At 36.2% G+C, this 22,322-nt stretch overlaps 2 protein-coding genes across 4 annotated transcripts; one reads left to right on the forward strand and one right to left on the reverse strand.

Moving 5' to 3' along the window:
* Positions 1-929: 929 nt before the first annotated feature.
* Positions 930-17,298, forward strand: LOC113226580 (39S ribosomal protein L9, mitochondrial). 2 transcript variants are annotated; one of them, XM_026459274.1, is made up of 7 exons: positions 930-1,036; positions 1,151-1,310; positions 5,149-5,318; positions 5,528-5,728; positions 7,319-7,491; positions 15,785-15,789; positions 17,278-17,298. In XM_026459274.1, the coding sequence occupies exons 1-5, from the start codon at positions 965-967 to the stop codon at positions 7,475-7,477; spliced, it is 762 nt and encodes a 253-aa protein (XP_026315059.1). In that variant the 5' UTR covers positions 930-964; the 3' UTR covers positions 7,478-7,491; positions 15,785-15,789; positions 17,278-17,298. The 2 variants fall into 2 exon arrangements, with proteins under 2 accessions (XP_026315059.1, XP_026315058.1); XM_026459273.1 differs by lacking the exons at positions 15,785-15,789; positions 17,278-17,298 and having other exon boundaries at positions 7,319-7,618.
* On the reverse strand, positions 9,514-18,666 carry LOC113226579 (drebrin-like protein). 2 transcript variants are annotated; one of them, XM_026459272.1, is made up of 3 exons: positions 18,641-18,666; positions 13,487-13,631; positions 9,514-11,995 (listed from the first exon to the last, which is right to left on the reverse strand). In XM_026459272.1, coding segments are annotated over exons 1-3 (1,959 nt in total). In that variant the 5' UTR covers positions 18,643-18,666; the 3' UTR covers positions 9,514-10,183. The 2 variants fall into 2 exon arrangements, with proteins under 2 accessions (XP_026315057.1, XP_026315056.1); XM_026459271.1 differs by lacking the exon at positions 18,641-18,666 and adding an exon at positions 15,111-15,216.
* Between the last annotated feature and the right edge of the window lie 3,656 nt (positions 18,667-22,322).

Below are 22,322 nucleotides of genomic sequence, written 5' to 3' on the forward strand. Positions count from 1 at the left end.
GATTAGAAAGCGGGGAAGGGGGTGAAACTGTGGGCTAAGGCAATAATCTAGTTTTTTTATTAGTTGGTTTAAGCTAATTTTGAACGCAGAAGTGAGAGTCCATAGGATTGAGTGTAGGATTACCTCTTTTTCGTCTAAAAAAATATTTTTTACATCTAAACTTCAAATAGAAAATAAGTATGAAATGATACCAAATCCACGTAATATAACGCGTATAATGTATACGTATAACGTATAATGAAAAAAAATTTTAAATAGTGGACATATTTCCGGAAAAATTTTTGAATAATTAGAAAAATCATTCCACAACGGCGAAATTGTGATTGTATCTATGATAAGAAAATTATAGAAAGAAACATTGACCTACCAGTGAAAGAAATTAATTCTGATGATTACCAAAACTATTTGAGGATGAATGAAGACACGTTCAATTTTTTGGTAAAAATAAAGTGGGATCAAAAATAGCGGTTTGTGAAGCGTGTACAGTATGCTACAAGGTGAATTCTCCTGACCGTTTTCGGCCACGGCAAGTGCTTCAGCTTCGCTATTGGTGGCGCTCGTGCGCTTTCACGTGACTCGCGTACCCAATCTTATTATTAAAGATCCGTGTGACAAGGTATATACTCTTTGGCTGGAGTCCCGCAAGACACAGGGGGTATCCAGCTTGGCATTGCGGGATGGCTGCACACTGCGACTATATTCATATTTGTACATGACGCAGAGGACGGCTAAGGGGCTGCAATGTAGAATAATGTATATATCCAAAAGGTAAAAATCCAAAGTCGATAAAACACTTTAAATGGCTGAAACACTAACTGCGAAAAGCCAAGAAAGAAGAAAAAAATAACCTATAAATCCAAAGTTTGTTGTTTTTGGTTGTTTTGTTACTTCTCTTCGAGAAAATATAATATTGGTTTAGAAATCTTTGCAATTCCCCAATATAACGTGCGTATAACTAAGTGCAATGTTGGGGATACGTCTTTTTCTCTGTAAAGTTGCAATCACCATCCCAGATGTCCTCAATCAACAAACAAGGGTAAGAAATGTACACTTTTAAAGTAGTCGAAATTGTTAGTTAAGATTATCAACGACAAATAAAAAATACTAGCAAATAATAACTCAAATTACTATATTGTATGTTTCATTACAGAATACATTTATTTTAAGAAGGAAGCATCCACCAGCTCTTCACAAAAAAGGCGGGCGACCACCGAAATTGCGGTCGAGACATTTCATTTACGACTTGGTGGAGGACACTAATACTATTAAACAACCAGACATGAAAGTGATTTTGACTCAGTTTGTTGACGGTAAGTGTGCTATTCGCTTATGAAAATTGAAATGTCTATATCGACGTTATGTAATCATTACAGGGTTTCACTCGAGTCAAGGTAAAAATGTACCTTGTTTAAACTATGCTCAAACTTAACATATAGCTCACGCACCTATTCCTAAAGAGGTGTATCATTGCTGGTCCAGTGTTGCCAGACTTTAGTGAAGTTAATTCGCCAGTTTATGTGTGTTAAGTAGCTGATATTCACCCTAGTCATAAAATCCCTAAAAATCAAGAAAAATAATTCTACAATTCTACTTGCTGCCGTACATTGGGAAATATGAACTCTCTTATTTCTCCAATTCCCCACATGTAGAAATACTCAAACCCCCCAAATGAGTTATTTTACAACTCCATTCCCCACAAAAGCCCCAATCAAATATGTTTTTCCCCAGACATTTTATTAAGTAGCCTAAAATCGCCTTTTCCTATTTCAAACATAGCCTAAATACCGCCGAGTCGCCGATCACATTTTTAGTCGCCGCGCGAGCTCTCGAAGTAGCCTAAATGGCGAAAAATCACCTAATCTGGCAACACTAGTCTGGTCTATGCAAGTCCTTCTGTGGCCGTAGCATGGCAGTATATGACATGCAATTTGTGATAAACCTCCCCGTGACATATTTATTTCAGTTAATAAAGCTATATTGCCATTATAATTTTTTTAAAATTGAGAATACTGAATGTGTCAAATTCAGCACCAAAGTCATTTTTACTTTGTTTATTTGGTAATGAACTAATATTTGAACTATTAGGATAACAATATGAAATTGCGTATTTATCTGTCTTTGTCATTAAACCATCACCGTGAAAACAACTAAACAAAAAAAGATGTGATTTTGTAGTTTCATTTTTTACATATTTTACATTATATTACTTGGGCCATGTTCTGCTAAATGAGTTATAATAATACCCACAAAATGACAGTTTTGAGATATTGAACATTAAAGATTTTTGGCAAATTTTTGTCATTACTGATTTAAATAATGATGTTTAGAGGATGAAGAATTATATGTCAAAAGATTTATATTCTGCCCTCAGAACGAAAAAAAAAGGCACAACTGCTGTATAAAGTACACATTTTTATAAAAAGTTACAGGAATTCCTTATAGCAAAATGCCCATATGACGTTAAAGAATTTTTAGAAGGTAATTAGAATATAAGAGAATGTTTTGTAATTTTATATGTTTCATTCATTATTCAATAAGACATTTATGTATTCCATTTATTAATTTGTAATTTACTAAATTCATTTCATTTTGACATTTTAAATTTTATTCTTATGTTATTGCAATGCCCTTACAGGGCTAATGTTAAGAACCGTCAATAGCTCTAGAACACCATGTACTACAACATTGATGCAATAAAGATTATGAGTATGACTAGTTGTGCCTTTTTTCGTTTCGTTACGAGGACAGTATTGAAGTGAGCATTACAATCAGTTTATTATTTTTTTAAATGGTTTATGCAAAATTCGATATATCAACAATATTATTACTTTGTGTGTCAAGGGTGGTTAACACATTTTTGAAAAATATGGAGAAGTCTGTATAAAGTGTCACTTAATCTTTTCCAATCTTAGTACAATGTACTTGTTACATGAAATAACCCTAAACTAATCAACACTTCTTTCAACCAACAAAATAGTGAATCCATTTATAAACTTAGGGTGAACTGCAGTCCCATGTCTGCTTGACTTCCCTGAAAGCTGCGCTCATAAATACAATAATAATATTTTTATAACATCATTTAAATTAAATGCTTAAAATAGTTATGTTTGCTTAAAGGAAACATGCTTTAATTTTTCTTAATGTGAATAAATGCATTTACAGATTTTTTCGAAACCTTGCTTCAGTCAGGAATCTAACCAACCAACTCTCACTATTTTCTTGTACTAATGGATAGGATCAATGTTATGTTATATATAATGTCTCTCATAAACATTGGGTCTTATAATTATTAACATGAAATTTATGCGTAGGTATAAATCATTTACAAATTATAATTTTCTTGCAGTCCCATCATTTCAATAAATTAACTTTTAAGTGCTCAAAATGGGATCCATTTTCTTCCATACACAGATTTGAAATGACCCATTCATTATCAATGTGGTGTGCGTGCAATTGTAGCGCACTTTTACACGCTGCGACTATATTCATAATCCTGCATTACATTATTATTACGACAAGGCGAACTGCAAGGCAGGATAATGAATGGGCCCCTTTATGTCTTTTGAGATTCGCTTGTGTATCCTTCTGCAAAATGATGTGGTGGATGCTAATAACATTTTGCACCTTAAGCCTCGACTCTTCTACAGTTTTTTTACATGGCAACCTAAAAAATGTCCAGATACTTGGAGGTCTGGAGATATTGCAGGCCATCTAATTGTCCCGTTCATACCTATCCCAGATATTGAAGTTATCATTAAAAAAACAATAGATATTCTGCTATTATGAGCCAAAATACAGTTTGATGAAATTTGTTATTTCCATCCTTCTCTGGTAGAATGTTTCATTTAAAATAATATGATGTGTTTTTTACATCTTAAAATAAACAGTGTAGGCAAGGTTATGTTAAATAGAGTTGTTATGAACTAAACATTTTTCATGGACATCTTTAATTGTACGACCCAATGTTTATTGACGAGATTTTATCTTTGTCATTGATCCTATGGATTAGTACAATAAAATAGTGAGTATTTATGTTGGAATTTTTAGTTGGTTCACAGTCACACTTTACGAATTATCTGTGAATGCATTTATGTAGGTAATAATGTTTCTAAACAAATAAATAGCCATTTTAAGTATTTAAGGCAAGTTCCGCATCATGTATCCCAATGATTTTTTTTCTCCCTGTATGTATTAATTGTTTTGAAAAACAGCTTAAGATCCCTCGTCGTCGCACCACACCTCGCGTGCACTATTTGCCAATTTAAATAACTAGTAAGGTGCTTTAACTACTTTAAAACTTCCATCATAATCATCAACCCTTTTATACGTCCTACTGCTGGGTACGGGCCTCCTCTCAGGCCAAGGGGTCGGGACTACACAAGTTTTCCGAGAGTTGTGAACCATCTTCGACGTGCAGGTTTCATCACGATTTTTTTCTTCACCGAAAAGTCGTGGTCGCACATAAATTGCTAGAAACTCGGAGGCGCAAGCCCGGATTTGAACTCACAGCCTCTGCTTGAGAGACGTAAGGTCAAACCATTAGGCTACGCTACCATGGCTTTAAAACTTAGCAAGTCTTAAATACTTGCTGTGTTTTGAATTGGTCAAAGTAGAGTAGCTTACTAGGTTTTTGACTGGTCACAATCCAGACTAGTTGTGCCTTACTAGGTTTTAAGGATTCTACATTTCTGGTAAATTGTAGGATTTTGAAGTGGCTGTTACTGCAATTTGGTGAGTAATTTAATTTCTATGGGAGTAGTATTCTGTCAAAAAATATGTTCAAAATAGGTTTTGCTCTGGGGCAACCATGGATGGTTAAACGTTAAAAGTTATTGATTAATTGCTGTGACTGTAAATGTATACCGCTAGGTATAACAAACTAAGCCATAGGTAAATTTTTAGGTAATTAAAGAACAGCCATTTTGTATATATAATTTTTTTAAGCTCCGTGCGATGTATAAAAACTGTACATATATATCAAAGTATACATATTATATGAAAGCATCATACTAACATAAATCCTAACATCTCTGAAACTAAAAATGCTAGCTTATTGATATCAGAAGTATTCTAAAAATCTTTAATTAAGCTCAACTAAATATTTACAAAAAAAATGTATTTGTATAGATTAATAATAACTTTTTCCAGGAGTGGGTAACCCAGGTGAAGTGCTGAGCCTCCGTCCTAATCAAGCATACAGGCAATTCCTCATGCCAGGACTGGCGGTTTATGCAAATTCGGATAATTTGGAGAGATATAAAGTTGATGAAGCAAAGCCTAAAATGGAGAAGCAGTATAGTTCCCCATATGTGCAGAGGGTACGTTTTATATAACAACATTGTGCCTACAAAACACTCTAGTATAGTAGGAAATAAGTTCATTATCTTGTCTTTTTGATCAAAAATTTATCTGAATTGCAAACTCAATTCTTGAATAATTGCATATTAAAAACATTTTGAATGAAACAACTAAATTTAAGAAAACCGCATTAAAAACATCACTGAATTAATGTGAATGTTCACCTCAGACTATGGGCTGTCTGTCTCGCCTTGTACTGCAAATCACCATGAACAAATTTCAACCATGGATTCTAGAACCTTGGCATGTGAGGGCATCATTACGCAAATCAGGTTTCATAGTCCCTGAGTACGCCATTGAAATGCCTCCAGAGCAAATAAAGGGGCCCGACCTATCACTGCAGGATAAAGAGTTTTATATCACTATATCTGTAAGTATTAGTTTAACTTATTTATTTGGTGTTAGTACATGTTCATATAGATAGTAGTCTAATATATTGTAAAACTGATTATTAAAGTACATTATGTTTCCAATTCTCATCGAAAAAAAAAAATGGTGTTATACATATATAAAATTATATATCCACAATGGTAGGATATAGGTAATCCTATATATAGGTAAATCCACTTGAGTGCTTTTCTTTTAAACAATGACATTGTATTCGTTGTTAAGCACATAGAAAGATTCGTAAGGTCCGCTATTTCGTTCCGTGGCTTAGTTGGCGTAGCTTATGACACGGTTTGCTTGAAGACGCCGGTTCGAATCATCGAGTCAGAAATAGATACGAAATGTCTTCTAATTTGTTTCAAAACTAATCTACCAAATCATTACAATTGACGGGGTGTCTTCAATTGTTTTACTTCAAATTACCAATTTAACTCGAGTTTTGCTATAATGGACGAAAATTGAAAAATTACATATTTAATTACGGATGAAATGTGATTCCCTTTGTTTTGTAATTAGATATTTTGCTGTTTCCACACCACAAGTACAGCTCCCCATTGTTAGAGATATTATCGTTATTACAATGAATACAGAATATTTTTGGAATATACGGAGACGTACACACAGGTCAGTTGTTGGTGCTGTACTATTTCAGCTTTCTAATTTGTGATTTCAGCGCAAACAAGAGTTTATATTTAATAGTGATATAAGGCCCATTTGGCTAAGTAGTTGCCAGGGATGGATGGCCCTTGTTTCGTCTCTATTTCTGGTTAAATACTTGATAGTTTCGAATCCAACCGGATCGAAGGAATTTTTTTCGAAGTGTTCTATCTTTGTATTAATAATTATTAAAAAAATACTTTTATAACTGATTTTCACGTCAGGTACAGTCAAGAGAACATCGAGCTTGAACTTTGAAGTTTGGACCATTCTTATCGCAAGCGGCATAGAGTTTAATTTTAACCTTTAGTGTCAAGCGTGACGTGCTCTTGACCCTGTACTTACTTACCTGCAGATGGATTTTTCTTGGTGGAGCATGGTTGGAACTATCCTGTAAACAAGCCACACACATGCCTCCATATAAAATATTTTTTTTTTATCTCTGAAACTATCTCGTTTTCAAAAAATTAAATAAAAATAAAAAGTTGACAGAAATGTTATTGTTATTGTTATTTAAATAAAAAAGAAATTGTTTGGTGTTCCACAAATCGATATACCCACCGAATAAATACACGTTTATTACGTGGGGCCTTCGAAACTATTACAATGTCGACGAATTATCAGTTTGGGCCCTTTTTGGGACAGTTTCATGATGTTTTTAGGTGGATTGAATAATTAGTCAAATAAGAGCATTTTTAATAATATCATTAAATTTGAACAAAACTCGATTCACAACACGATTTCACACGTTTAGTTCTAAATAGTTTCTGCTCTTTCGGGTGTTAATGATTTATAACCCGATTTGAACGCGGGTGCTTATCCATATCTGGTTATAATTGACCCTTGATCGCGGGTGCTTACCCATGTCTGGTTATAATTGACCCTTGATCGCCACTAATTCACTTTATAATTGCAGATAAATAAAACAGAGAAAGTAAATGTAAGATGTCGAATCCACCACTGGGCCACTGGACTCGACAAGCTGCCTTGGGAAGATCAGCATTGGAAGAAACCTAAAGAACCCCTCTTTCCAGAACAAGCCGAAGTCTTGGAAAAAATGCCGCTCCCTCAATGATGTCATAGAACAGAATTTAATACACATATTTAAGTTTAGAAAATAAATGAAATAAAACCAAAAAGTTTTTTAGTAATGTGTTACGTAAAACTTATTTTTTTGTACGAAATAGGAATTCAACTAAGGTTTAACCCAACGAAGATACAATGAAAATCTCCACTATTACTTTCCGCAAAAAATATTTTTATTGGAAATCTAATAATTTTTTTTGCGGAAAATTTTATTTTCCAGTTAACTAAATAACCGTAATACATTAAATTATACATATATAATCCATACATGCTACGAGATCTAATATTAATTAGCTTTTAAATAAATATAAATGCAATTCATAAAAAAATATATAGACTAGTCAATTTTAAATTTTTATTGAATTGATATTCAATTATTTTTTGTGAAAAGCATGCTTAGTTGGTTTAGCGTGGTTAGTATAGCGTCTGGCACGGTAAGCTAGAAGACGTCGGTTCGAATCCGACCGGATCGAAGGAATTTTTTCTGAGTGTTCGATCTTTGTATTAATAAATACAACAAACTAGTGGAGTAATTTCTCAAAAAATAATTGAATATCAATTCAATAAAAATTTAAAATACAGTGAATAGCGACATCTCTTGCCAGGACTGGTAACTGTAAAGACATCTAACTGGGTGATAAAATTTTCATAGATTTCTCACAGATGGCGCTACGACTAAAAAGTCTGAAAAAACCAACTACAAGATACGACGCATGCACATAGAAAAATTCGTGAGGTCCGCTGGTTCGTTCCGTTGCTTAATTGGTATAGCGTCTGGCACGGTAAGCTAGAAGACGTCGGTTCGAATCTGGCCGGATCGAAGGAAATTTTTCTGAGTGTTCGATCTTTGTATTAATAAATATAACAGACTAGTCAATTGTTAAAATCGGTGAAAAGACTAAGATGAAATGAAATATATTAAACCAAGCAAATAAAGTATAATAATATACCACGTATCAATGAAATCCAATTTACAAAGGACAAAGAAATAATCATCCGCACTAATATGAAAAGGCTCGAGGAAATTACAAATAATTACAATTAAACCATCTCTCGAAAATGTTTTTGGAACTTTACATGTTTTGTGGTTTTTTACATGTTTTAATTTTTCTAAATTGAATACTTTTAACACGTATACGGTGATGACATCTACCGAAAAGTATTCACTACAGTCATTGACTTACAAATAAATGGACGGGTCTAATACACAAACCACGAAAAAAATGTCCCAAGTCAACCTATTTAAACGTAGTGACATGTAATAAGGAATATGAAAAAGCTAAAACGTTGAATTTAAATTGTAATGTCATCGCAGTACTGTCTAATGTTGCTTGCTTCGCTGTCAGTCGAACAAACGAAGACTAAAGCGTGAATGACGCTCTGTATACGATTTTAACGCCCTATAAGTTTGGACACTTTTTAGCGCGGACCCGACGTCCATATAATTGTAAGTCATGACTACAGCGATGAATGAGCGGGGCAGTCGTTTAACGTTTTTTTTTTTGTAATTTTGAAATGTATCGAGTCACTCACACGGCAAACCCCTACTGTAACAGACGTTCCTAAACAATATACGAATATTTTTACAAGATATAATAAAGCCATCGAGTATATAACCAGAAATAGAGACGAAATAAGGGTCATATATTCCTGGTAACACATTAGCGATACGGCTCTTATAAATATCAACTCTCGTTTCCACTGAAATATAGACAGTCCAACTACTGACCTGTGTGTACGTCTCCGTATATTCCAAAAAATGTTCTGTATTTATTGTAATAAAGATAATACAACATAAAACAATGCCGTGCTGTTCTATTTGGTGGTTTGGGGAAAACAACAAAACATCTACTTACAAAACAAACGGAATCACATTTCATCGGTAATTAAATATTAAATACGTAATTTTGCAATTTTCGTCCATTATAGCAAAGCTCAAGTTAACTGGTCGATTTGAAGTCAAACAGTTGATGACACCCATTGACGATACCCGTCAATTGTTTCGAACTCGGGCTAACTAATCGGGGCGCAGTTGTCACAGTAATGACATGGCAGAATAGGTTTCAATCAAATTAAATGACAATTCGTCTCTATTTCTGGTTATATACTTGATGAATAAAGCCATTCATTTCGCCCCGTGTTACATAGAAGCTTACTATAGACAGGAAACGAGTAGACAAAGGAGAAGATATGAGGTTGACCACAGCGACGCACACACTAACAAATACTAATTATGCATAATTTACCCATATACGTTTCATAGCAGGTGACTGTACAGTCAAGAGCACATCAAGCTTGACACTTTGTACTTGGGACCGTTCTTAACGTAAGCGGCATAGAGTAGGATTAAAGTTTTAAGTGTCACGCTTGACGTGCTCTTGACCCTGTACAAGCTGAAAGAAAAATCGAATTGTTAGAAGTCAAAAACAAAAGTTATGTGCAATAATTATTTGAATTTGAGTCAGTACTACGGACTAGACACGTCGACGGCTCACGATTTAAATATATAGTAAAAACTTACGTTACAGTAGAGGATGTTATATGTGACGTAAATATTGATAACAAATCGGTTGCGTGGTAAACATTTACTTGGCTACTTTTACCATGACTTGTTCACGTTACACAGTTACACCACATTTTTATCGATTTAAAATTTTAGGTACCTACCTACTAATATTTCGGACTGTTACTATAACTATTTCATCTCCATTGGCTTAACCCCGGTATTGGCCGGCGATTCCGGAGCGTTTGTGTCTGGTGCTTCATTCTTTTCAATGTCTTTCTCCACAAAATCTTGTTCCTTATCTAACTCCTGCTCAATGGTTTGGGGGGTTCCAAGTATTTGCTGTTGGTGGTGATTTGACTCTTCTTCGTTGTAACCGTCGTACACCGGCTGAGCGTCATAATTTTGTTCGTAACCTTCGTGATAAGATTGTGTCTGGTCGTATTGTTGGTTTTCCTGTTGATATTGCGCTTCGTATTGATTAACATACTGTTGTTGGTAACTCTGATCGTAATTTAGTTGTGTTTCTGCGTGCTCGTTCACATCTACAGGATACTCCTGCCCTTGTTCGTAGTAATACTGATTTGGTTGTTCGTATGCTTCCTGTGAATACGCTGCATTTTCACCCGGCGGCTCATGCCACATATCTCTTTGTTCAGCTTCAAATTCTTCAATTCCTTTAACTGTAGGGTTTTCTTCTATTTCAGTTTGCCCGAGGTCAGGCTCCACCGTGTCATCTACGTTACCAGGCTGATGAGATAGTGTTACAGTACCATAGTTACTAGCTTCCTCATATCCTTCAGGATTTGTATTCACTGCTTCCCCAATGGCTACACCATCATTTGACGTGAATTCTTCAGGGTTGTATGTGTCATTTGTTGAGTATTGAGTACGTTCTGATTGGTCACTTTCCTTATATCCCTCATAATTTATATGCCCTCCATCTTGTAGCACAACATTTTCATTTGGAATAAACTCCTCATAGTTTATGACGTCTAATGGATATTGCGTTCGCTCTGATTGTTCATCTTTAGAATTTATATTAACTCCATCGTCTAGGACTACACCGGGGCGTGGTGTAAATTCTTCGGGGTTCATGACATTTATTGGATGTTGCATAGACTCAGATTGTTCACTTTTTTCTGTATACTGCTGCATAGAATTGTTAAACTCGTTTAGAGCATTAGTCGATGATTTTTGTTGAATAGAGCTATTATCTAGTAAAAACTCTGATTTAGCGTTATCCGTAACATTTTCTTGAGTTGTCTGGTAATCGTTATTTTCATGTTCCAAAGATTTAACGTTATAATTATTATGGATGTCTAAAAATTCACTGTTGCTATCACCGGCGTGGCCTTTACTGGCTTGTTTAATTTGTGTGTTGCGATATACAAACTTTGATTCTGAGTTCGATTCAATTTGTTCACTAGTACCTGCAGTTTTGAATTGGTCATCAATATCATAATTGACGTTTTCTCTTAGTTCCTGGATCATAAAGTCTGCATAACCTTCAAGGCGGTTATCGTCACATTTTTGGGGTTTGTAACATGATTGAATGGATATGGAATTTTCTGAGTGCACGTCTGGCAGCGTTGAGTGAGTTGCGGGATGACGGTTTGATTCATTTGTATCTTTCATTGGTTGTTCTTTTGTTGGTATTTCGTTGGTAACTGTAATTAATTTAGTTGGTTCTTTGTCGTTTTCTTTTAATTGATTCAAAATGTCATATTTGCTTTTCCAGTTAATATCGTCCGTACCAGATTTGTGTTGCGCCTGTTGTTGTTTTGGTTGCTCCACGTTAACCTCACTTACAGCCTGATTTTTAGGTATCAGTATGAACTTTTGAACTATTTCTTGAAATATTTGCGAGTTATTTTCAAAATTTGAAAGGTTCAAATTGTCGCCATGTGACGAGCACATGACCAAATTAGAGACGCACCTGTCTAGATAAGGTATCTGACGCCCTTGTAGTTGTGGTCCATAAGCACCAACAGAGAGATTGGGCTGAAAATTAAGAAATTGATAATATTTGCTTTATTACGGACTAGCTACTGTCCTATTGTGTATTTAAGTAAATAACCGTGTTTAGTTCTAAAACATCTCAAATTTACAAAGAAAAAGTCATTTTTAGCAGTTTTTAATAGTTTTTAGTAGTAGTTAGTAGCAGTAGCTCCTTGTGAAAGTGTTCGCCGAGGGAAGTACTGCCACCTTACCTAATTCTGCCGCCAAGCAATAATGTCAGCATTACTGTGTTACGGTTTTGAAGGATAAGGGTGCTGGTGAAATTACAGGCACATGGCACTTGTCAACTTATGTCTCACGGTGACGGACGCAGTGGCAGTGCCCCTTAGATCTATGCGATTTAAATAAACAAATAACGCACACACTCAACATTGCCCCGCACTGGGGAAATCCTGTGCCTTGAACACATACATAAACAACCACAAATCATGCCCAAAACTCTCGAGATAAATAAATGTAGGCCATAAAAATATTTCTCCCGGCCCGGAATCGAACCTGGGACCTCTGTGTAGCAGTCCGGCATGGTAACCGTTCGGCCACTGAGGCAGCTAAAGCACTGAGTGGCACTGCAACTGTTATGGACAGGCGTGTAGCATACCATCAGGCACACGACTTATTCGTCCTGTCACTTGATATTATAAAAAAAACGTTTAATTCTATAGCAAAACAACTCGTTCACTTCTTTCATGGATTGTTTAAAAAACTTGCTACATCATAAATTCGTGTTGAGGAATATTCACACTAAGTCAGATTAACCCTCAAGTAATTTTTTTGGCTTTTAAGTGTGTTTTGTCAAGTTTGAGGATAAAACAATCTTATAAAATTATATACGGACGGACATCTTAGATAATTATAGACGGACATTAAATTTTTTATACATAGGTACTTATGTTGCATTCACTGCCAGCATTGTTTTCCGAACTTTCGCCAGAATTGCCCGGACTTCGTTCAGTGCCGCAAACGCACTTGTGACTGAATGACCATTGCCCAGTGCCCTAAACGCAAATATGAGCTCATAGTAATTTGACATTGACTTGTTCTCTATTGAACCACAAGAAGGATTCTATATTTTCTATTGAAGTTTTAAAATTCTTGTATGTAATTTAAAAAATATGTAAACTTGGAAATGAATGTTTTATATAAATTTATTTTCTGGTTAACCAAAGAAAGTAAAAAAATCAGCTACGGAAAAAAATAACATGAAATTCACAAATTGACCAAAATCCAGACTGCTAGTTTTCACGAACCGAGTTATTGCTATAAGAAGTTTCCAACCTTTTAGTTTCAGTTTATTTTTAGTTATGAAAATCCTTTCACAGTCAAAAGGATGCAAGTGGAATATTAGCAGCATAATATGTAATGCAGGTATCACATATGCGTTGACGGCCCTGAGCGAAGTTTTCGAAATTTATGAACGCACAGTAGCGCAGGTGAATGCTTAAAATGATGCATTTAATTGAGGAATAACCTTACCTTATATTGTGGAACGAGAGCCTTACACGTACACATTTTGTCCAGTTTTCCCAAAATGTATTCATTTCGCTGTTTACGCTTCTTGTCCTCTTCTAAGAAAGCCTCAAATTTTTTTCTTATTGCCTCAATGCGGTCTCCTTTTATCCTAAAAAAGAGACTTTGTTATAAAACTAGTCTATTGACTTCAAGGTTCATATCCAAACATCATCTAGAGTCTAGACTATGTTGTGCATACAAAAAAGTATTTTAAAGACAAACTATTATATTAATATTTATGTACAACTATATACGCACTTCTTGCCTGATTTCCCCATAACTTTTAGTGTATTCAAAAATCCACAAACGTTTAAGGCACACGGGTGAGCACTAACATGATACTGATGTAAACAAAGCAATGCCGTCCGACCTTCGAGAAGGTTTCACGACTTGGCACACCCTGATACATAATGTCCCATAATAGCGACGAATTCTATAGGTAAACTTTATAGGGCTGGTACAGAAGTGCTTAAAATCGATTTTTTTCTTTTCAATTACGGAAGCTGAAATTTCATGTTTTAGCAGTGTAAATCCACATACTTAATTCTCGAATGGAGATTAGAATAGAATAGAGAACACGCATCTGAATTTAAGTAGAACCTGCTAATACACTTACAGTACACTTGGCCAAAATTAGAAATACATCCAAATGTTTTTTTCAAAGTCAAACCAAAAAGTCTGTGTACTCCAGATTCTCAAAAATTGCAACTTTCAATCAATTTAGCTTAGCTTTTCAATCAGTCAACTATTTCCCAAAGCAATCTTTAATATGTAATAAATTGGATATTTTCCGTTTTGTCGAATATCTTCGAAATAAATTGACAGTCTGATGTGTAAACAGCATGGGGCGGTGCTAGGTGTCTACTGGTACCAGTAACAGACGTCATGAACTACGTTGAATCTTTCCAAACGACCTTCGACCTTGGGTTACGAGATCGGTCACGAACATGTATGCAATTTCATTTCACCTTCTATTAATACATCAAGGCGTTTTGATTATTATTTTTGTGTAGTAATTATGAGGTACCACCAATGTTACCGTGTTGATGTTGCCGTTGCCATGTATTAATTTTATACGTGTAGGGTATAAGAGAAGAGGTATAATAATATCACGGATTACATACCGCGTCTGATTTAGATAATCTGTGAGAAATTTCATTTCATCATTACAAGCAGTGAAAATAATATTTCATTTTTATCATTGAAGAGTGTATTAAATTCAAAACAAATTTATCATAGTCCTACGGGGTGGTAGTTAGAATTTCGTCACTAGTGAATGTCACATGTCTCCTGCGCGGTCCTGTACGCCTAGTAACTATGTGTCATAGGCAAGGCAGCACGGATGTGAAGCGACTGTTGCCAATGATGTTGAAATGTTTTCGGCGCATCTCTTTACCTTTTATAAGCAGCTATCATACATCCGTGCTACTTGACTGTATTTTAAGCAGAGAGACAGGGTGGTACGTAGACGGCTCGAGTATTGAGAGAGACCACTGTATAGAAATTGTGTTGAGTCTAACGGCGCGTGACAGGCCCGAAGGAGCATAACCAACCACTCATGACGAGACCAATCAAGCGGATGACCTACCGTGCTATCATAGTATAATAAGACGAGTAGTAGTTGAACTCCAAATAACTGCAGCAGCGCGCCACTGACGCACACATTCGCATAATTTCACGGTGCTCTCGCGTTGCATAGCCCGAGTCTTGAATTGCGGCCGGGAATTAAAGCGTTCATGTTTTTGCGTTTGGACGAGAGTGCCTCAAATTTAGAATTGTTCATCATTTAATTTCTATTTCATAATCATACTCGTATAGGTAATAGAAATACCAATCCACAATGCTGATATGAAAATATTACTACGTAGTTATTTTGATTTAGCACGAGAATGCTGTGATGATGATGAACACCTTAATTTTTTCAGGTTCTGTTTCCAATCTGTGGGTTACTAATAATATGCGGTGTTCTGATAAATGAGTTAACCCACAGAAAATCGTTAATCTTATATCTTGGAACATGAAGTTGAATACACTTTTCACTAATATCATTAAAAGAAATCATAGCAATTGTGAAATCGAAAAATTCTTTTCACAAAACCTAGTTCGTCTTAAACCTAATTCAGCGAATTTCGCAAAAATGTGTTAAATGTGGTTAAACCATCTGTCCTGGCCCCCCATGGCCCCTGGGTAGCGGACTCGGGGGAGTTCAGCATGGAGGGGCCCGGGATGGAAGGCTCGTCTGGTGTTCGGCGAGCCTCACATTCGGAGTCGGGGGATCCATGTGTCTCCCTTCTCGGGGAGGGACTGCGCGGGGCGCGGCCAGCCGCTGGTGGGGCCGCAGACGAGTGCAACAGCGTACCCGTACCCCCACCTACAGCGGACAGGAGGAACACTCCGGGGGTTTATAGAGGTCGGGCTGCTCCCCTTCAGGGTTCAGCCCAGTCCCATATAAGCCCGGCTCTGCCCCCTGTAAGCAGATTCCCCCGAATTAACAAAAAAGAAAAAAAAAATACGAATAACAACACAACTTTCAATGTGGTTTCAAACTATTTTTCAACCGACTTAAAAAAAGGAGGAGGTTCTCAATTCGACTGTATGTTTTTTTGTATAACATACAATATAACATACGCGATAACTCCGCCATTTGTGAACCGATTCTGATGATTCTTTTTTTGTTGGAAAGAGGGGTACCTCCATTGTCGTCCTATTTAATTTTGAAGAAAACCATCCACCTCTAAGGATAGCCTTGGATGTTCACGCATTTTTCTCTCTCAATACACTTTGAGTAGTGAGAACCGATTTTTATTATCTCCTCTGTCAAGTTCCGTATAGTGGCGAACTAGGGGATGAATCCGGGTTTCTGCACTTTCCGGTAACCGATTTCAATGAAACTTGGCAAATAGCTGTATTTCCACGTACTTTTGAGGTCGGTTTTTTAGTACTCTGTACTGAGATTATTTAGATTCAGTTTAAAGTAGCTTTTTGACAAAGTAAGCACTTTAAATTTTGTTAATGATATGGACAGACTGGAAAATGATGAATGTATGTAGATTCTGAAACCAAGGAATGGGCGATTAGAATAAGGGAACTTTTGCAGCTAAAACAATGACGCACCTTCAGAGATATTTGATTCGAAAACTAAAAGCTAAGTGGCTTATGTCAATCTGAAAGAAAAGAAATGAAGGCGAACAGGAGTAAGACGAAGGTGATGGTAATTGACAGGGACAAAATTGGTAACGAGAAGATAAAAAAGTGAAAGAATTGTTACAGCTGGCTGGGTAGTCTATTGATAAGAGATGGTTAGTGTGAAGATCATGCTGAACGGAAAGTAATACTTAGTCGAAATCAAGTATCTAAATGGAGCTAAAAATGCCTTTATGGGTAGCCAGAACGTGTGACGAAAGTGCTGCTTCCAACTCTGATGTACGGTAGCGAGTATTGGGTATGACGCAAGAAGCATGAAAGTAGAGTAAATTTGTAGGTATTAAAGCTTTGTACTCAAAGCTACTATTGTACGCGTGGTGTTAGGGTGCTTTCAAATTAGGCGCTGATAGAAGTGCTACAGTGGCGCCACTGTGCGCTGCATCCGCGCCACTACTAATTTTCATACAATATGCAGAAGTAGCTGGAACGCCACAGTCGTAGCACGTATTTTTTTAGACTAGATATTGTATGATAATTAGTACTATAGCGCTTCTGTAATGTAATTTGAAGACGCCTTTAGTCTTAAAGAGAATGCAGAACAGAGTAATAAGAGAGCGTCGTGTAGTGAAAGATGATGTGGTCATGTTAAAAGGATGGCTGTTAGTAGATTTAAACGTTGGAAGAGATAGACCTCGATGTCTTGATCAGATTGGGGATGTCTTTAAAAAAGTTCAGGTTAAAAGTACCAACAATTATAAGGCACGTAGAGAATGGTGCGATTGAAGGAGGTGAATGTCTCGTCGGTGTTGTCAGGAGCGTAGCAAGTGGAAGTTTATGATCGCTGCCTTGAATACATATATGCTAACCTCAATGGTATATGGTAGTTATTGGTTTAAGATAATGATTACGTTTTGCTGAAAGACAGAATGTTTGGTAAATTAAGTGAAATGAGATACATAATTGTTCAATTAAAGTCTAGAGTCTGAACTCAGTATCTGGTCATTCGGATTATTAAGATTTACTAGTAAAAGAATGTGATCGATTGTTTAATACAACACATTCATGATAAAAATAAATACTGTTGTTAGGTACTTTGTTTCATACATGATCAATATGATAATGTGATTTCTCAGTGTTTGCAGGGATTAAGTGACATTTTTCCGAATTTTGCAAAAATGTGCAAAAACCCTTGACACATAAAATAATAATTTTGTTGATGTGTCGATTTTTGCATAAATAATTTTTATTTATTTACTAATCGTAAGTTTGATACTGGTTGTAATGCTTATTTACAATATAATTGTCCGCTAAACTTCATTATTTAAAAGAGTAACAAAAACTTGCCAAAATTATTTAATGCTCAATATCTCGAAACTGCGTTATTTTAACTTTTGGGTTAACTTTTCTAATCTATGGTTAACTCATATATGCAGAACACCGTCCAAATAATAATATGACAACCCTAGGCTCCGAGCGAAGTGTATTATAGTCATTGATGTGCCGCAGAGGCGGGAGTCTTGTCTTACTTATACTCTTTGGCAGGTTTTCTTAGCCTGTGGTCCACGGACCCCTAACAAATCAATAATGATTTGGGTGACCTCTTCTCCCCTATCTATCAAGGGAATTCACTCCGAGGCACTACCCGGAACATCCTTTCTAGAACCAATTTAGAAAAGTTCATTTTCCAAATTGGTCCTACCGGGAATCGGCACCCGGAACCTTTTCATCCAGCCCCCACAATTTAAACCACTGGACCACCGATCGACAAACTTATGGCAACTACTGGTTCCGTCGCAGAACAAATATAGTATTGTAGTCAACAAGTCAATTGGAAGTGGTGCAGAATTTGAATCTGTTACCATATTAATAATTAATGCTAAAGGTGACTACGTTCAGGCTTTGACTACTCGATAAATATTTGACTTTTTGTATTTAATTTAGTGGGAATTAATAAGTACAGCATTCATTACTCACATTACCCAAACCTGCTGGACAATAGTGGTTCTAGTTGCCACACACTGCTTAAGTTCTCGGATAAATGTATTACTCTTTAGCTCAAGTAGTTTCACAAATTCTTTGAACATCTGCAACGAGTATTAGCTATACAGATTATACCTTCTGAACTTTAAAAAAAACGGTAAATTTTCAATTATTTTAGACAATACCTTAAATACAAGCCGTGTTATTTGTTATAAATACGTTCGTTGTTATAGGTTAGATCACGAGCATGATATTTTGGACAATCAGTAAATAAAACTGATGTTATAGTTTTCTAGATTGATTTTGGACAAATGAGTAGACTGAAATATTAGCATTATTTCCTTTATGGCGACCACTAGGCTTGTGCCAGTGTTAGCCATAGCTAGCGAGTCGAGTTAATTAACTCGAGTTACTTCCACAACAAGTCCATTCGAACGACTTTTATTATGAACTCGAGTTAACTCGGTTCGGTACCCGCCGCCGAACCGAATACTTCACTCACACAGCGCGTAGCGATGGGCGAGTCGAGTTATATTAACAATTAATTATATTGGTTAAAGAAAAATAAATCTTTGTATATACCGTATTTTAATGTTTTTTCCATCCTCTAAGTATTTTAACTATATTTCATTTCTTAACACAAGCTGTTGTTTTTTCACAGATAATATTAATACGTGTCAAGACAGGAGTCATCTATCCCACAAAATGTGGACAAAAAAAAACTGCACAAGATACCGATATGATATGAGGTAAACAATGCATTCATTCTTTAAGTCGCAGTGACAAGGAACAAAATTCGCTTCAATCACAGACAACCTACATAAAAGGTGTGTCAATAAAAAGGTTTTCCAACAATGCGTAACATAGAAGATAGTACAGAAGGAAGTTTGCATCGATCAACAATCTATGCAATTACAATCTTCACACCCACACTTCTTTTAAGAATTGGATCGAAGGCCAATTCTACGAGACTGCTCGTTGAATGAGTCCGTATAGACGTTTTGTAGACTTGTCTGCTAGCTGAACTTGTGGCAACTTGCTTAAGAATCAGATCTCCTTTCGATACACATTCTCGAATGTAGAAGTGTCTCAAGCAAATGTGTTTTGTTCGACGGTGAAATTCATATGGCGGATTGTATGTCAATTTCACTGCAGACTCGTTGTTTATACACAGAGTTGCTTTCAAACCTTCTGTGTTGGTTGTCTGCTAAAATCTTCTTCAACCATACTATTACTTGTACCGTTTCGCTTGCGGCTACTAGTTCCACCTCTGTCGTAAACAAAGCCACTGAAGTTTGCTTCTGACTTTTCCAAGCGATGGCAGAGCCGTCGTAAAGGCATACCATACCAGTGGGAGAGTGACCAGTTTCAGGATCTCCTCCATGATCAGCATTTGAGTAGCTTCACTCTTAGGATAAAAAGTCAGTCCTTTTTCAAGAGCACCTTTTAAGAAGCGAAAAATTCGCTTTATACCAGCAATATCTCCCTTACAAGGATTCTCTAAGTGCATGGATACAACTGACACTTTTACTTCTTCATTTCTATTACTGTTCCATTTTCTGTATTTTGATATATGGACTCGTAACTGGTTTGCAATTTTCCATGCTAAATCGTTTTGGAACCTTGTTGGCGTAGGCTGTTTGCTTCAAGTTTATGAAACCGTCCTTATTTTTGTTTATTTCCATTCCAAGGAAATAAGACTGACAGTGTTGTTCAAGAGTTCATTTAAAAATTCTTGACCAACGCCATCAGTGGAAGCTACCAAGTCGTCTTCAACATAAAATCCTACAATAACTTTTGAGTTTCTCTTGATTCTTACATACAGACAGGGATTTGCCTCGCTTCTCTGGAAGTTAGCGTCAATCAGAAACTTATATACACTCGTTCCAACATCGAGGTGCCTGTTTCAATCCGTACAGGCTTCTCAAAAGTCCACACACCTTTGCTTTTGGAACTCTATGTCCATACGGTGGTGCCATATAAATTTCTGCTTCTACTCTACCGTTCACAAATGCGGTAGTGACATCGAATTGTTGCAAATTCAGATTTTCAGTTGCTGCAGTTCCTAGAATTGCTCTTATGGTTGTGAGTCGTGCAACTGGATTGAAGGTTTTATCATAATCAATATCTTCACGTTGAGAAAAACCTTTAATGACTAGTCTCACTTTGTAGCGTTCTATGGTCCCATTTCTTTGGTCTGGTTTTTCTTTATTCTATAGATCCATTTGCATGGTAGAGCTTTTCTACCTTTCGCTAATTTGCAAAGTTCCCAAGTATTGCATTGAATATTGCACTAAAATTATATTTCATTCTTAAATAAAAAGCATTCGCTGAAATATATAAATTTTAGTGAACAAGCAAAAAAAAACCTGTGTTTCTCAGTTTAAAGTAGACATTTAAAAACAACAAAAGTTGAAATTCAAGTTAAAATTATTCATGAATAAATTCAAATTCAAATTGAAACCTTATTTTTAAAGTGAATTCATCTCGCACTGCATAGCTTCTTCTCATTTTTCTCTGTCTTCCGATGAGATTGCTTCATTATATGTTTTGGGCTCAGTATATTCCTTTTCTAACTCTGCTACGGCGTTCATAACATTCATAAATTAAGCACCTGGCCTTTTCCAGTAAGGATCTGCTTTTCCTTTCTGCGATTCCATTTTCATACGGTGTATAAGCCGCAGATAGTCTTCTGGTTATACCATTTTCTTTAAAACGATTGTTAAATTCGCTATTGCAATATTCCGTACCATTGCCGGATTGTAAGCATTTAACTTTCCTGTCCATGAAGTTCTCTTTATAGACCTTCAGCTTTATAGACCTTGAACATATCAATGACCTAATTTTTATGTTTTATGCATAACAATTGGCTATATCTGGTGAAATCGTCAATAAATGTAACGAAATATTTGTTTCCAGCACAAGAAACTTTTGGCATCGGGCCACATGTATCGCTGTGCACAATCTGCGCGGTTCAGAAGTGCGAGCCTCGGTTCTAGGTTTCCCATTTATAGCTGTCATGTTAGCTTGAATACAAACTTCATATTCTTTCGGTTGTTCATCTATTTTGAAGACAAGTCCAATCAAGCTTTCATTTCTTAATGCTAGTTTCATATCTGTATAGTTCATATGTCCCAGTTTTGAATGCCATTCAGAAATATTATTATTTTTAGCGTAATTGCTTTTTTCTTCATTTGCGTTTGTCACAATTTTTGGAGAAATTTCATAAAGACCATGTTCAGTTCATTTCGCATCGCTACTTTTTTAAAAAGTACTGTATTACCAGCATCTGTCATATTTCCAATTGATAGAATATTGATACATAAGTCTGGAATGTACAGGGTATTGTGCAAATTTAATGCATTTCTTGCATTGAGTAAGAGTTTAACTCTTCCCTTTCCCAATATATTTGTGTTGTGTTAGATATGAGCGCCGCGCCGGCGCGCCGCCACCGCCGCGTTTTTCCTCGCACCGCCGCCGCCGACAAATGCAATCGGCGCTCCGCTCAGTTCGATCTGGCGTACCGATCGTACGCACGCTCACGCTTCCGTATTGTGTATGTAAAATTGGCGACGCCAGAAAATAACTCCAATAAAAAAAAAATATGGAATCCAAGCCTACGCCTAGTGCCCCGAATGAAAGGGGAAAGCGGAATTAAATCGTGTAATTCCATCGC

Source organism: Hyposmocoma kahamanoa, unplaced genomic scaffold (assembly GCF_003589595.1).
Source record: "Hyposmocoma kahamanoa isolate Upper Pololo Valley unplaced genomic scaffold, ASM358959v1 192, whole genome shotgun sequence".
Classification (NCBI taxonomy): domain Eukaryota; kingdom Metazoa; phylum Arthropoda; class Insecta; order Lepidoptera; family Cosmopterigidae; genus Hyposmocoma; species Hyposmocoma kahamanoa.

Bases quoted from the DNA above. Each gene is read 5' to 3' on its own strand.
- LOC113226580 (XM_026459274.1), top strand. From the start codon at position 965: ATGTTGGGGATACGTCTTTTTCTCTGTAAAGTTGCAATCACCATCCCA. The intron at 1,037-1,150 runs GTAAGAAATGTA...GTTTCATTACAG, and splicing joins TCCTCAATCAACAAACAAGG to AATACATTTATTTTAAGAAG. The intron at 1,311-5,148 runs GTAAGTGTGCTA...AACTTTTTCCAG, and splicing joins TTTGACTCAGTTTGTTGACG to GAGTGGGTAACCCAGGTGAA.
- LOC113226579 (XM_026459271.1), bottom strand. From the start codon at position 15,193: ATGCGAATGTGTGCGTCAGTGGCGCGCTGCTGCAGTTATTTGGAGTTC. The intron at 13,632-15,110 runs GTAGGTCATCCG...TCTCTTTTTTAG, and splicing joins TATTATACTATGATAGCACG to GATAAAAGGAGACCGCATTG. The intron at 11,996-13,486 runs GTAAGGTTATTC...CTTAATTTTCAG, and splicing joins CTCTCGTTCCACAATATAAG to CCCAATCTCTCTGTTGGTGC.